Here is a 14,512-nt window from a genome sequence, read left to right as displayed (position 1 = left end):
CTTAGGATTTTCAACATGAAATTTCCTCTCGGGCTCTCTATTTAGCCTAACAAAACCATCACCGCTAGGAGAAGGAATCATAGCATATGACCAATTCATCTGAATGCGTCCTCCTAGATCAGAGGCCCATTTTCTAGATAACAGCATACCCCAAGCATCAGGTACATCAACGACAACGATATCCATAACAACCATGATGTCCGGGTAAACTGAAAGGTGAACTTGTAAATCCTTGATCAAACCATGTACTTCGATTTTCTTAGAATCCATAGCACATATATTATAGTAGGGTCTAGAAACTCTTAAGTTAAGCTGTTCCATGACCCTTTTAGTCATAACACAAGCAGATGCGCCTGAATCCAACATGCAGTTATTCAATTTATACCCGTTGATTAATAAGGTGATAAAGAAGGGTTGATGATCTTTGTTATCAGCATCTACGCTTTGCAGATAAATAGGAGCATCATGGTAGTCAACCTCGCGAATCTTCTGTTGAGAAGCGTTGACTTGAGGACCCTGAATTGCTTTTAGTAACTTGTCTCTTTGGGAAGGGATCTTAGCGATCTCAGATACGGGAACCCAGATTTTAGCATTATTAAACCAACTACCCAAATCGACATCTATTCCAGAGTTTATACCAGGGTTTAAAGTTCGAGGAGGAATTTGATTCCCGCTCTGATCTTTATCCCTTCTCTGGTATGTTAAACCCTTATCTCTAGCAATCTCCAGAATTCTCTCAGGAGAGGGTTTCTCACCATATAACCTGGCCAAAATGTCATCTTCGTTTTCAAGGTTATTTATACTAAAAGCAGATTGAGGGTTCACAACATCATAGCTCCTTTCCTTAACCTCTATCCAATCATTCATGGGCAAAGGAAACTTGCTCCCTACTACGTTTATTTGCTCACCTGTCCCAAGCATTCCATTATCCAAGAGTCTTCTGATAGTGGGACAAGAGGACTCTTCGTGAAAAGCATCGCAAGCACGACAGTAAGGAGGAGCATCATCTACCAGATTAGTAAGCGGGTTAGGGGGTCTCTGCTCACTAGATTGACCCCTTCTTTGCCAATTATTATTTCTGTTATTATTATTTCGAGGCTAAAAATTTTGCGATTGCGTTCTTTCCATCTGAATCAATCTATTCTGCAAAGTGTTTATCTCCTTATTATGATTGATTTCCATAGTTTCAATTTTTTGAAGCAATTTAAGAACAAGCTCACTTTCTGGCTCCTGGACTGCTTTTCCCTTAGGTTCCTTTAGTTTCGTAGCAGCCCTATCAAAGCCTGGGATTTCAGACTTCCCAGAAGCTGCCTTGTCCTTTTCAAGTTCTACAGCTAAGTCTTGGCAATCTCGATAATCAGTAAGTTTAGCACGCCTTAACTCATAAGATGGTTCAGGACCAAAGGCATCAATGTAAAAATCTTGGGGAGTTTTATCTGTAGGTTTATAGTCTTGAGGTAATTCTCTAATAATACCATTAAACCTTCTATTAAATTCTTCAACATTTTCATCCTCTCTCTTTTTTATTAGAGTAAGAGCTCTTACAAGATGTCTTCCCTCTCTCTTATCTCCATATTTTTCTCTAAATGCATTTATGATTGATTGTAAAGAGTTAAATGAATTTGGAGGTTTTTCTGTAAACCAGTCATAAGCATCACCTGCTAGAGTCAAAACAAAAAGAGACATCCTGACATCTTCATTATCAAAATCAGGAGATCTAGCATACTTAGCCATCCATATATTGAAATCTCGCAAGTGGGAATTAACAGTAATGGCATTATCTCCATGAAAATTAGGCAATTTGTCTAACCCAACAGATGGAATAGCATTGGGAGATCCAGGAATGTTAGAAAAATCACAAGGGGCGTACAGACTCATGATGCTGCGCCTAACTTGACCTTTAAAGAGCAAATGAATATCGGAAAGGGCTTCTTGTCCAAGATTTGCAAGGAGTGTACGAGAAGCAAGTTTGTGTGACCCTGTAAACCTTTTCAGGATCAGGAGTGGGGTTGCACGGACTGCTTGGATGTCTTCTAGTGTACACTCTTGCAGATAATATAGGAAGTGGAGTCGCCACTTGAACAAGAAGTTAGACACAGAAAAGCTTGAAATGTAAGAACCAAGGACAGAAGAACTCCTTCCCCGGCAACGGCGCCAAAAAATGTTGTCGCGCGGATTGGCACGACAACGCTCAGACCGGGGGCTGTCACTCCGATCCACGATCCCTCCGTTTAAGCCTGTCTCCCGCGGCTAAGGGGGGTAGTCCCTGTGGGTTGATGAAGGCCAACCGTCGACCAGTTGGTTGGGAGACACGAGATACGATTAAGATAAGCACCTAAAAGACTCGATTTATTTAGAAGACCAGTGCCTTAAAAGATGATTTCTTTAAAACCACCACAAAGATCAGTAACCAGATATTGTATTCATATCTCGACTTGAAAATTCAGCATGAAAGATATAACATGAGAAACCACTGAAACTGGCAAAATTGATTTTCCACAAAATTTTATTTTTCAAAATTTTTTAAATCTTTTTCAATTTTTTGTTTTTATTATGGAAATTAAAAATCCTAAAAAAAAAGTTAAAATTCTAAAACTAAATTCTAATCATTAAAAAATAAAACTAATATATTTTTTATTTTTTTTTATTCAAAAAAAATAAAAATAAAAATAAAATTTTAAAATCTAACCAAGCTTAACATCTAAATTTAACTAACCTAATAAAACTTGAAACTAAACTAAAATAAACAAATGGATTTAAATCTAAGTTACTTTAAATTAAATTCTAAAATTCAAAACTTTAAAATCTAAAATCTAAAATCTAAAAAGGAACTAACCTAAACTAAAGAAATACATTAAAATCTAAAAAAAATTAAAATACATCACCAATTCAAATCCTAAACTAATTCTACGCCTACGCTAGCTTACACATGACCACAAAATATCGAAATGAAAAACCTACGACTATGCTAACGCCGATACTAAATGGCAAATCAACCACAGCAATGACACAAATAAACAGCGAAATATTACCTGTTCCGGATCGATTTTGACTTACGGTTTCGAATGAATTCAGCGTAGCTGCCTGGCAAGGCTCACGTCGTCTCTCACCAACAGATTTCCGACAGCAGGGTGCTTCTTCGATGGCTGTGCGTGGATCGGCTTTACCTGCGGATTTCAGAGATTGAGGGAAATGTAACAGTTTTGATTGTCTGTACGCAGGTCACTGTGGAGCAAATCGATGGACGGATTGCACAGTGTTTGAATGCTTTGCACAGCACATGCGATACGTAACCTGGTGACTGATAACCACAATATTTTTCGCCAAAACAGTTCTACGTTCTTTAAATCCACTTCTGATCCCTATTTGATAATACGCAGAAGGCAGGACGCATGCATTTAACATGCCCAGTTGTCCCAGCACCACGAGCAGTAAGGGTTTATGCAGGTCGGTTGACAAATGATTTGTCTGTAAAAGGCTGGACCCAGATCTGAAAAATCAATGATGCTTAGAACCCTTGGATGGCTGGAACAGAGGTCCTGTAAGAATAAGTTTTCTTCCAGCTCCCTGTCATCCTGTGAATGGTAAACAAAGAACCTGGCGGCTACACGCAAAGATTTAAAATAAAACCCTTAAAAATTAACCTAAAACCACAGAAAAAATTGCAGTAAACAAAATCAAAACCCTAGATCCAGCGAAAGAATTACAGTTATACTTCAGATTATCAAACAAGAACAAGAAATCTCTCATGTAAATCATAACAGAAACTTTAAAATGATTGACCCAGGGCCGAAATCAGCTAGGCTCTGCAAAGAAAAGCCTGTGGGAGTCGGCTGGTTCAGCCTAGAACTTCCCCAAACGCCCACCAATATTCTCCATTAACAGGTTTTCCTGCACATCTCAAGCAACCATCAGCACAGAGAGAAAGAAAACTGCTAGATCTCAGTAAATAATGGAGATACCTGCCATTATTTCAGAAACCCTAGCAGCCCTCAAACCCTAGCAGGTGAACAAGATACCTGTGCTCACACTACTCTAAAAACAAGCTATGATTAATGGCTGAAAACTGAAATAATGCAGAAAATTTTAAGATCTCACAGCAATTCCAGAGAGTAACACCAGCACAATTTGGACCCCAAAGTCTTCTTTTATTAACCAGAAAATCAGATTACACGAGAGCTTTTTCAGTACTGACTCACAGATCGAATGATCTGAAAATGACTCCTAGCACCCTATATAAAGGAAATGCTCCAACGGCTAGTTCGATTGATCCATGTAAAAATGATCTCGACCGTTGATGAGGATCAAGACATCTCTTGATCTCATCCGTCGATTTATTCAATTAATTTTTTATTATTATTTTTAAAAAATTTTAAATTATTTTTTATTATTATTTTTTAAATTTTTATTATTTTTTTTTATTTATTTCATTTTTTTTTTTTTAATTTTTAAATTTTTTAAATTTTTTATTATTTTTTTATTAAATTTTTTAAATTTTTATTATTTTATTTCATTTTTTAAATGGATCATCGAACTAAGCCATTGGAAACATCACCTAGGACCTAGGACTTAGGACTCACGAGGGGATTTAAAACATTTTCAACCCTCAAGACACATTTCATGATGACTTTTTACAATTTACATCTCAAGGGGACAAACCCACTTAATACAGACCCTCATAAATCACCCAGTTCTGCGACACAACTATAATCTAGCAGACTAACACACTAGGATTCTCCTAAAGTTCTAATGACAAAATCTATCCCGGCTTTGGGGTCAGGTTTGAAGGAAAACTCTGCTGATCCATGGATCGGTGAGACAAAAAACCTTCCGGGACATAGATTATCATAGAAAGTTAGGTCCACCTAGGCAATTTTACATACATGACTCTGATCTGCTTAGATTATTTACAATTCATACATGCAGACTGGGTTTACAATGGAAATGATCAAGCTGCTGATGACTGTAGGCTGGCACGGACACGTCGTTCAGGTGTTATCTCTTTCTGCCAAGAAAAGAGGGTGTACCGCATGGGAAGTTGACCAGTAGTGGTCAACACAAGGTTCAGAAGAAGTGCTGGAAAATTTGTCTATCTGTGGGTAAGCCAGTTTGGTACCCTGTTGTACTAGAAGATTGTTGAATAATAAAATCCTCCCTTGCTGCACCGATTTTCCCACATTGGGTTTTTCCGGGGACATTAGTCCAAAATAACTGTATCAATGTGTTGATTCTTGTGCATATGTTTGTTTTTGTATTATGGCGTGATATCTGCAGCAGTATTTATTTTAATGTTTGTTGAAGTAATTTCATGAATAACTTATGGTGAAATAAGTAGGAAAAGTAAATCAATTGCTGCAGTGATAGAATTTTCACACAATTGTTCCGAGTGACAAAAGTTGTTCCTAGCAGAAAAGTAGCAAGGAAGGGGTGACACAGTGCTTGCGTCATCAAGTTTGAGCCGGGAGAAGGATTAGCGCAGTGCTAGAAATGAGCAAACCTGACCTACGTAGTGCCCGGTCATCTTTCTCAGTCAGGAAGGATTGACGCCCATGGCCAGGAGGTGCGGATTTTGCTGGTGTCGGGATTGTGCAGAGTCTAGAGGCTCTAACCTTCAGTTTGTTGGGGCATAGGAGGTTGTGGAGAAGTTGCGGAGTGAAGCTGGTGGGGTACTGTGGTCAGAACAGTACCTAACAGGGCAAGACCAAGGAGGAGGGAGTTGCTACCGAGGATTTCTAGCCAAGAGATCCGAATCAATGGTGCAGCTACACTAACGATCGAAGTGGGGGCATCTCGAAATTGGCAGAGGAGTTTCTAGGAGGGAAATCGAGGCTCAAAGGGAGTCACACTGAGAACTTCCAAGAGGGAAGTAGAGAGACTCGGAAGAGGAGCAACGAGATGGCAGTGAACAGGGTAAGAGATCAGGATAAACTGGACGAAGCCTCAAACTTCGTAGTCTGGAAGGTCAGGATCTTGTCCGTCCTAGACAGGAATCGTCTCAAGGACTTCGCCTTGAAAACGATAGCGATCCCAGTTGACCTGGTTGAGAACGATAAGTACGAGGAGGCAATGGCGAGGGCCAAGAGCATCATCCTTGACAGGGTCAAGGACCATGTAGTACCACATATTGTCGAAAAGGACATGGCAAATGCGATGTGGGAGGCCCTGACGAAATTCTATTAGCATACTTCCGTGCAGAGGAAGATGCTACTAGAAAATCAGCTACGGTCATAACAGATGCAGAAAGGAGAACAGATCGACATCTTCCTCGGTCGATTAGAGGAGATCCGGGATCATCTGACTTCCATAGGGGTCTCGCCGGATCAGGAATTAATGGTGAGGATCGCATTGAATGCAGTCTCAGAGCATTGGGAGGTATTTGTCCAGGGCATACTGGGCAGATCGACCCTTCCAGATTGGGAGGAACTGTGGGCGTCTCTTCGTCAGGTAGAGATCAAAAGGCTAACCAAGGTAGGAAGTAGCAACAAGGGGGTCAGAATCAAGGAGGAGGAAGAGGAGGATGCTACCCTAGCATCTGAGGGAAAGCAGGAGAAACAAAAGAAGAAAGACCTCTCCAAGGTCAAATGCTTCCACTATGGGGAACAAGGTCATTATGCGAGCCAGTGCCCAAGCAAGAAGAGCAAGGGAGAGGCTTCTGAGACCAAGGCTGCGCCAACAAAGGCGGAGAAAGAAGTGGAGACAGATGACGACTGAGCCATGACTGCTCATGCACCTCGTGAGAGGAAGTGAGGAGACATCGAGCTATAGTCAGACGAATTATAGGTGATGAGGGGCAGGATCCTCGAGGTACCCAACCTCTTGGATTATACCTTGCTATGGGAGCCCCGAAGAGGAGTAGCAGAACTGACGGAGATGTCAGAGTTGGGAGATCAGTTACTTCTCAGTAACTGAGTTGCAGTGTAGCAGTTCGCAGTGGCAGTGCTATGAGCAACGCGATGTAGCATGATGAGAGGGATTACAGTGCAGATGCAGCAGTGGCAATGGCAAGGCGATGGGCAGCAACACCGATGCAGAGGGAGCTGTTGTACAGATGCAACAGTGGCAGTGGCAGGGCCATGGGTAGCAGTACATGATACAACAGTGCAAAGGATGTTGGGCAACAGGCCTAACATCAGTACAATGACCGATGCTGGATGATCAGGGTGATGCTCAGTGAGGAGTATTACTAGAGCACAGTCTTTGCTAAGAGGGAGTGTTGATTTGGGGTAGCATCAGATGTGCTCTAGCCACAAAAATTGGTGGAGAGGCTAAAGCACATGAGATCTCTAGTACCCAGAAATGGTTTGGATAGAATCTAACCAGTTTGGGAGATATTAAAATAATTAATATTTTTAATGGAGTCCCTAAGTCTAAACTTAGGGAAAATAAAATATTAATGTGAACTAATATAAAACTGAGTTAGAATGTTCCAAAAGTCATGGATCAAGCTAGATCTAATCTTAGCTATTGATTAAGGACTTAATCTTGGTCGTTGAATTGTCAACAAGAAAAGTATAAGAGGAGGCTTGAGGGTCACTTGGAGAACACACCGAGTTGATCAAGAATTTGATTTTCTAGGGCAGGGCTTGTTGAGGAAATCAAAGGAGTGATTAGAGTTGTAGCTAAGGAGCAGTGAATACAGAAGCAGAGAGGCAGAGAGGGTACTTGGAGCATCAACGCAGAAGCCGAGAGAGAGGGACGCAGAGCTAGCTAGAGGCCACACGAGCCAGTCAGGGCCCACGTAGAGGCAGCCAGGAGCTACGGAGCTGCGCAGTGCCAAAGAGGGCCTGCCTAGGTGACACAGAGGCTCTAGAGGCTAACGCAGTGCCTCCAGAGGCTGACGCAGGGCGAATTGGGGTGACGTTGGGCTAGAGAGGCTGACACAATCCCTAGAGGCAGACGCTGGAGATTTCGTGGGGCAAATTGGAGCTGAGAGCTACGGGATTGTTCATCTGTGGTTTTAGCCGGAATATTTGTCTCCGACTGAAAGGTACTACTGCCGAGATCATTCTCTGTTGGGTGAGCTGGTTTGGCACTCAGATTGTATTCTGAAACTACTTAAAAATAAAACCCTCAGATAGCTGCACTAGTTTACTCGCATTGGGATTTTCTGGGGACATTAGTACAAAAACAACGGTGTCACTTGTGTGCTTGTTTTTCTTTCAGTTGATGATCTATAATGTGTTGAGCATGTACTTGTATTTATTTTCAGTATTTACATGGTAAATAACTTGTCAATTAAACAAAACAAGTAGGTAGAAATAAATCAGAAAGTACATGAAGGGTTTCTAATAGTTAGACTTAAAAATTCCAACACCACCCCCAGTGTAGCATCACCATATCCTCTGATAGATGGGCCTTGCCTCCAAATCGCCCTTGAGAGACACGAGAGGTGAATCCTTTATGACCACTATGCACCACATATCTGGGGAGAACCCTTGACCCATACAAGGCATCGTCTGATAGCCTACTAATTCCACATCCTTTGACATACTCCTGCCAAAGTATGTTTATCATCCTGTGATCGCATACATAACAACATACCAAGATGACTCACAGGGTCCCCTCACAAACTGACTAGCCACTGGTGCTGACAAAAACTCCCCTAGTGACTGCATATGCTCGACCGTTAGGTCAACTACACCACCAATGTCATAGCCAATCTGCATATTAGGTAAATGGTAGGTAGTCCCGACTCCCACCGAGATCCCAATGCCAACCTGGGCCTCCAGTATCCCCGATGCCTGAACGCGCTCGCTGACCCTCACTCTGGCCTTGCCCAACACCATATGCCTAGCCCACTACATTAGGTACTAATTCATTATCTCTCACCATCCAACCTCAAAGAAAAGATCAAAAGCACAAACTTCCATAGACAAAACTAGCCCCAATCCTATGAATGCTATCCCTGTGCAGCTCATGTTGCCTCACTGATCTGGCCGACACATAAAATCCATCGAGGTAAGTTTGCATCTCTCTCCGTAATGTAGAGATAGCCTAATAATATTGTGACCCCCATTTATATAAGCCCGAAGAGAGCTACTTTTTGGAAGTATTGCAACTTTGTTGAGGGTATGTGCATCTACCTGCTCTAAATCGGTGGTTGGTCCAAAAGATGATTGCGTGTCCTCCTCCACCATGGGCTCAACATGTCTCACGGACTGTCTCCCCATGGCTAGTTCATGTCCCTCTATGTGTTCCCCATGCTGTTGCAGGTGGTTGTCGTCTGAGAACTCAGTCATGGCTCTGGGATCTTTGTGTCTCCGACACCTCATATAGGAGCAGCACCTCATCGACAGATAGCTCTATGGTTGTATGCCCTACTCTCTCCACCAAGGTGTCAATCGGTGATATCAAAGAGATCTCCAACAATGGGGGCTCCTGCGCCACACTACATATATCGATGTGCCCCTCACCAACCTATGTGTCCTCCTGCTCAACCTCCGCCTTGGGTTCCTTACATCCAAGGCGGTCTCCACCAGTAGAAATTCCCCCTGGTCTCACCCTCTGTCCTCATCCTGTCCACTCCCTTTGAGGGTGTCTGGTGTCCTTTCGGTCAAATCCCTCCATGAGCCTCCGTATGAACTCTGTGTAGGATGTGATACGTGCATGACCCAAAGGGATCAACCCTCGATACCACCACTCCATCGCATCTCCATCCAAGTGCAAAGTGGCATGTCTAATAGCATGCACCTTTCTCATGGGGTTTAGCTAGATGTGTCCAATTTGTGCACTCATTTCTAACAAAACTCCTAGCTGAACCATCAAAGTGGGTGAGGGTCATCTTTCCCTCAACACTACTCAACTATGCCCATAGTTCTTTTAGTTTCTCATTGTTTTGTTGACTCCCTCCTAGAGTTCTTGCATACTCACTTTCCCTTCAGCCATGGCTTGTTTATGGTTTCGCCCATCAAAATGCATACATGCCCAAACCTTCCATGCTCTTGCTGACTACCCCTTAGCTGGCCAAGATCATGCTCTAAAACCACTGTAATATTCTTAATGGAAGAATTAAGTGGATAATAGTAACATAAACTATGAAAAACCACCAAATTTTACATGCTCACACAATTATGAAATAACACAGGAAGTGGCACCAAAACTCTGAGTCATCTTATTTATTAGAGAAAAATGAATACAATATAGATAGAGAAAGAGGAACCTCGGCTTACTATAGCAAGCAAGGCAAAACTCAGGTTGCAAATTGAATGCCCAAGTGCTGGAAAATTTGCCCACCAAAGCATTGCACTACCCTAGAAATTTTAGCTTCTGCTGCTGGGAGGAAATTGGGAAATTTGCCTCAAATGTGCTAAGAAACTCCTGAAATTTTAGTTGGCACCTCTCCTCAACAAGCCCAACCAAACCCAGGAATATCTCATGGACCTGAGTGGTGGAAATGGTTCTAGAGTGACCTGCACTCTCCTCTAGTGATTTTTGCTGCTAGCTGCTGACTGGAATGTTGATTTCTGCTAGAAATACTGCCCAGAAAATTCTATGAATTTAACTCCGTATTCTTCTCACGAAACCCACAAAAACCCAGAAAGAATTTGGGCAAATTTTACCGAACACTTGGGACCCCAATTTTAAGCTTACTCCTCAACTAGCTGCCAAATAGCTACAGAAATTTTCTGTTGCAATAGAGCTGAAATCCACCTCCAAATTTCTCCCAACTCCTAAGGGAAATTTCTCTCATCACCCAATGAATTTCTAGCTCCCAAACTCCCAACAGAAGCAACTCCCAATCTGGTGCAGAAATGCCCAAACTGCCCCTGCACAGGCCCAAATTAGAGCAGCTCAACTCACTCAAAATATCACAGCTCCAGCCCTAGAAATTTGCCAAGTATCTTTGCTCTCCTAGTAGGTGATTTCCCTGCAAAAAACTCCACCAAATGCCCAATTTGTTGCCCCAACTCAACTCCACAAACTGCCTCTGCATCCTTGGAGAAACACACCCTTGCTGATGGATGCACTTGAAATCTACTTCTCCAATGCCTGCAACAATCTCCCTACAGCTCCCCTAGGGTGACACTCAAGGTTCACTGAAGGAGCTGGAATTTCCCTTGCTGATGGATGCACTTGAAATCTACTTCTTCAATGCCTGCAACAATCTCCCTACAGCTCCCCTAGGGTGACACTCAAGGTTCACCGAAGGAGTTGGAATTTCCGCCCAGAAACTCCTTGTGCTAAACAACACTGGTAGTCTTGGCTAAACAACACAAGAGAACTCTAGTTCAGATGTCAAATTGTCAAAAGCCCCCAAAATGAGGTCCTCTTCTTCTATTTATGCTTGTTGGTCCCTTTCCCTTGTGGGCTCCACCAAATTCAAATTCCTCCTTCTCCCTCCTTTCCCACAAGTGTGAGTTGCCTAAGGGTGTGAATTTCCCTTTTGGGTGGCCCCCACCATCCATCAACACTTTATTTTTTCCTTTTTCCTTATGTTTGAGGCCTCCTCTTTGCCAAAAATCAAGTGGTGTCTCCTCAACCCACTTTTCCTATGTTTTAATGCCAAAACATCTCCCAATTGCTGAAATTGTAAAATTAGAACTCAACAAAACTAATTAATTGTGGATATTATAGCTTTGTACTTTGTCTTCTGGAACTGTTGACATGTACATGGTCAACAAGTACATTAGTGGTAGAAAATGGACCCTGGGCTTGCTACTGCAAGCATGCAAAACCTAGGTGAGAATGATGTGAAATCCCAACCTGCAATGGCTCAAACTAGCAATTCGCTTTGCCCTAGCAAAGCTCCGCCAAATAATTTTGTCTTCACAAAAAGGATCGGAAACCATAAAATCTCTTTCTAGAGATGTTTTAGGGGCCTCTTTGTGCAATTTGCATTGCCTTCCTGCAAACTTGCACTAGCTGCTCCAGAAATTCACATTGCCTCCAGGAAAATTATTTTGCAGGCAAATCTGTCTCCAATAAATCCTCTGAACAACTTGCACTACCTCTGGGTATAGCTCTAGCAACTAGCAATTGAAACAAGCCTCTCTGTCACTCGCATTGGAAAGCTGGCTATTCGCACTGCTGAAACTTGGCCTTGTCTTCTACTAATGAATTCAACCTCCTTCCCCCCACTGGAAATTGGAAGTCACTGAGAAAAAATCTGGAACTTTTCTCCCCAATTTCTCTGCTGAAACCCTTTTGCTGGTGTCTCCCTCACTCAAACTGTGCCCTTGCTATCTCTGCAACTGAGTGTTTGCGACTCCTTGTGATGTCTCCAATTGGTCCATCAGTTTGCTCTTATAATTTCTCATTGATGAATCAACAACCATGATCTAATCACAATCAATGGCTACGATCATCTTGACCGCATCAAGTGACTTTTCCGGAATTCTCTAGAGGAAAATCGATTTACCTCAATTAATCCGATCTAATTAACTAGTTTTCCTAAGTTAGACCTAGGAAAATATTTAATAATTGGCTAATTAATCTAATTAAGGCATTTTCCTCAGAAACTTTTTCTGGGTCTTGGAGATAACATTCCAAACTTTCGATAGAAGCTCTTGTCCAGCACACAATTAAGTTCATTATACTATCTCAACCCATTTCATGATTCATAGGCTAATAGCTTTACAGAGAAACTCCTTAGACTTCTAAGATCTTTTCCTAAGACGATATCTTATTATATGTTGATGGCATAACTCATGGCTGTTGAAGTGGCTACATTGTGTAAGGTGTGAGCTGTATTCTTGTTTATCATTGTTTTAAATGAGCATGTGCAATTTGTTCTTCTTCCGAAATTATAGTCACAATGATGGCATTCATAGGGTCAATTAGCTGACTTTGGCATATCATATTCCTCTTGATTTAGTTCATATTCTGATCTGAGGATCTCATATTGCATTCCCATACATGGGACTGTCTGTTATGACCCTAGATAAATATTCCAATACTGAAGCATGGCCATTGGTAATTTTGTGTGCAGCCCCTATTTACCTCAAAAAATCATGAACATGTAACATTGAATCAACGGGCTTCTTACTCAGAACTTGCAGCAAGTGTTTGGCTCTCTATACGCCTCCAGGTTTGCATCGATCACTTTATGTTAATGAAGAAGGATCTTTTTCTCTTTTGAACTCCTGCAATTTTTTTCAGAAGATTATTTAATTATCTAATCACTGTTTTGAAATAATAGAATTGTTGTGCTTGAATATTGCCCTGAATAGCTAAAAGATAAGCTTTTATTGAATAAAGAAGAAATTTGATTCTCCAGTAAAGTACAATCCAGTGGAAATGATGCCTAACCAAATCTTTTGATGCTACAACTTACAAGTTTTATGTTTGTCATGCATTTGACCTCAGTTGTTGGCAGCATTTATCATTTCCTTTATCAGCATAATGGCTGTTGTTGGTCGCTACAAAGGATTGCCTATTAGTTCTGGTACAACTGGTCTGGTATGTTTGTATCTCCTATCAAATATCAAATTCTTGTAATTAAAGAGTATTTCTGTTTTTGTTTGTAATCTTGCATCTGGGGATAACTATGTTCTAAGTTGACTCCACGTAATATGTTCTAATGTATAACTGCGAACAACTATGAAACTGCAGGTGGGCTTATCTCTTTCATATGCAATACCAATTATTTCATTGTTGAATGATCTCTTAACGAGTTTTACAGAAACTGAGAAGGAAATGATTTCAGTTGAGAGAGTACAGCAGGTAGAAACAGGAAGATTCTTGTTTTTCATTTTTCTAAGCCTAGTAATTGACTCTTTTCTGACTTTTTGGATATATGAACCTTCCTTTTCTCAGTACATGGATGTTTTTCCTGAAGAACTGGAGGGGCATTCATGTGTTGATCCAAACTGGCCAATGGAAGGACTCATTGAGTTCAACCAAGTTACATTGAGATACATGCCATTTTTGCCACCAGCCCTGCGAGCAGTGTCATTCACTATAAATGCATGTGAGCAGGTTTGTATTTACTTCACAATTATTTCCATTCAACATATCATTCAAAGTAGCAACTTATGCTTTGAGGCAACAGAAATGATTCTTAGTGGTAGACACGTGTTCTCTCATCTGAATGACAAAATTTATCCTATGACCTAATCATATATCACAGGTTGGAATAGCTGGAAGAACAGGCGCTGGAAAGTCTAGTGTCCTTAATGCCATATTTCGCCTCACTCCAATCTCTGATGGAAAAATACTTATTGATAATGTGGATATATCAAATGTTTCTCTCAAAGAACTCCGCTCCAGACTGACTGTTGTCCCCCAAACTCCGTTCTTGTTTGAAGGGTCTTTAAGGTGATCTACAGAGAAATTGCAATTGATTTTTCTTCTGTACGGTTAAGTTTTAATTTGAAATTATTTCTAAGAGGGAATAAGTTTTATGATAATTTATAATTGTGAGAATTCTTACATGGTCTTGAAGATATTCTTAAAGCCTAAAGAAGATGTCTGTCTGGATACTTTTTGGTTACGAGAGAAAATATGTAGTCTGATGTTTCATAGTTATGGAGTCAACCATCCCTGCATTTTCAACTGGTTATGCTGACTGCTT

The 14,512-nt window shown here is 41.3% G+C and overlaps 1 protein-coding gene across 2 annotated transcripts in view; it reads left to right on the top strand.

Moving 5' to 3' along the window:
• Positions 1–14,512, top strand: part of ABCC13 (multidrug resistance-associated protein 11) — a 547,614-nt gene that overhangs the window by 432,391 nt on the left and 100,711 nt on the right. For both annotated transcript variants that reach the window (XM_089375024.1, XM_089375023.1), the window contains 5 exons: positions 12,929–13,027; positions 13,306–13,398; positions 13,552–13,662; positions 13,756–13,917; positions 14,069–14,256. In XM_089375024.1, the coding sequence (XP_089231150.1) occupies positions 12,929–13,027; positions 13,306–13,398; positions 13,552–13,662; positions 13,756–13,917; positions 14,069–14,256 (653 nt within the window). The remainder of the gene's footprint in view (positions 1–12,928; positions 13,028–13,305; positions 13,399–13,551; positions 13,663–13,755; positions 13,918–14,068; positions 14,257–14,512) is intronic.

This window comes from Pinus tabuliformis, chromosome 8 (genome assembly GCF_031772625.1).
Source record: "Pinus tabuliformis cultivar Carrire ecotype Pingquan chromosome 8, CPIR1, whole genome shotgun sequence".
Lineage (NCBI taxonomy): Eukaryota > Viridiplantae > Streptophyta > Pinopsida > Pinales > Pinaceae > Pinus > Pinus tabuliformis.
The sequence above is the reverse complement of the archived record's forward strand: the minus strand, read 5'-3'. Positions and strand labels throughout refer to the sequence as shown.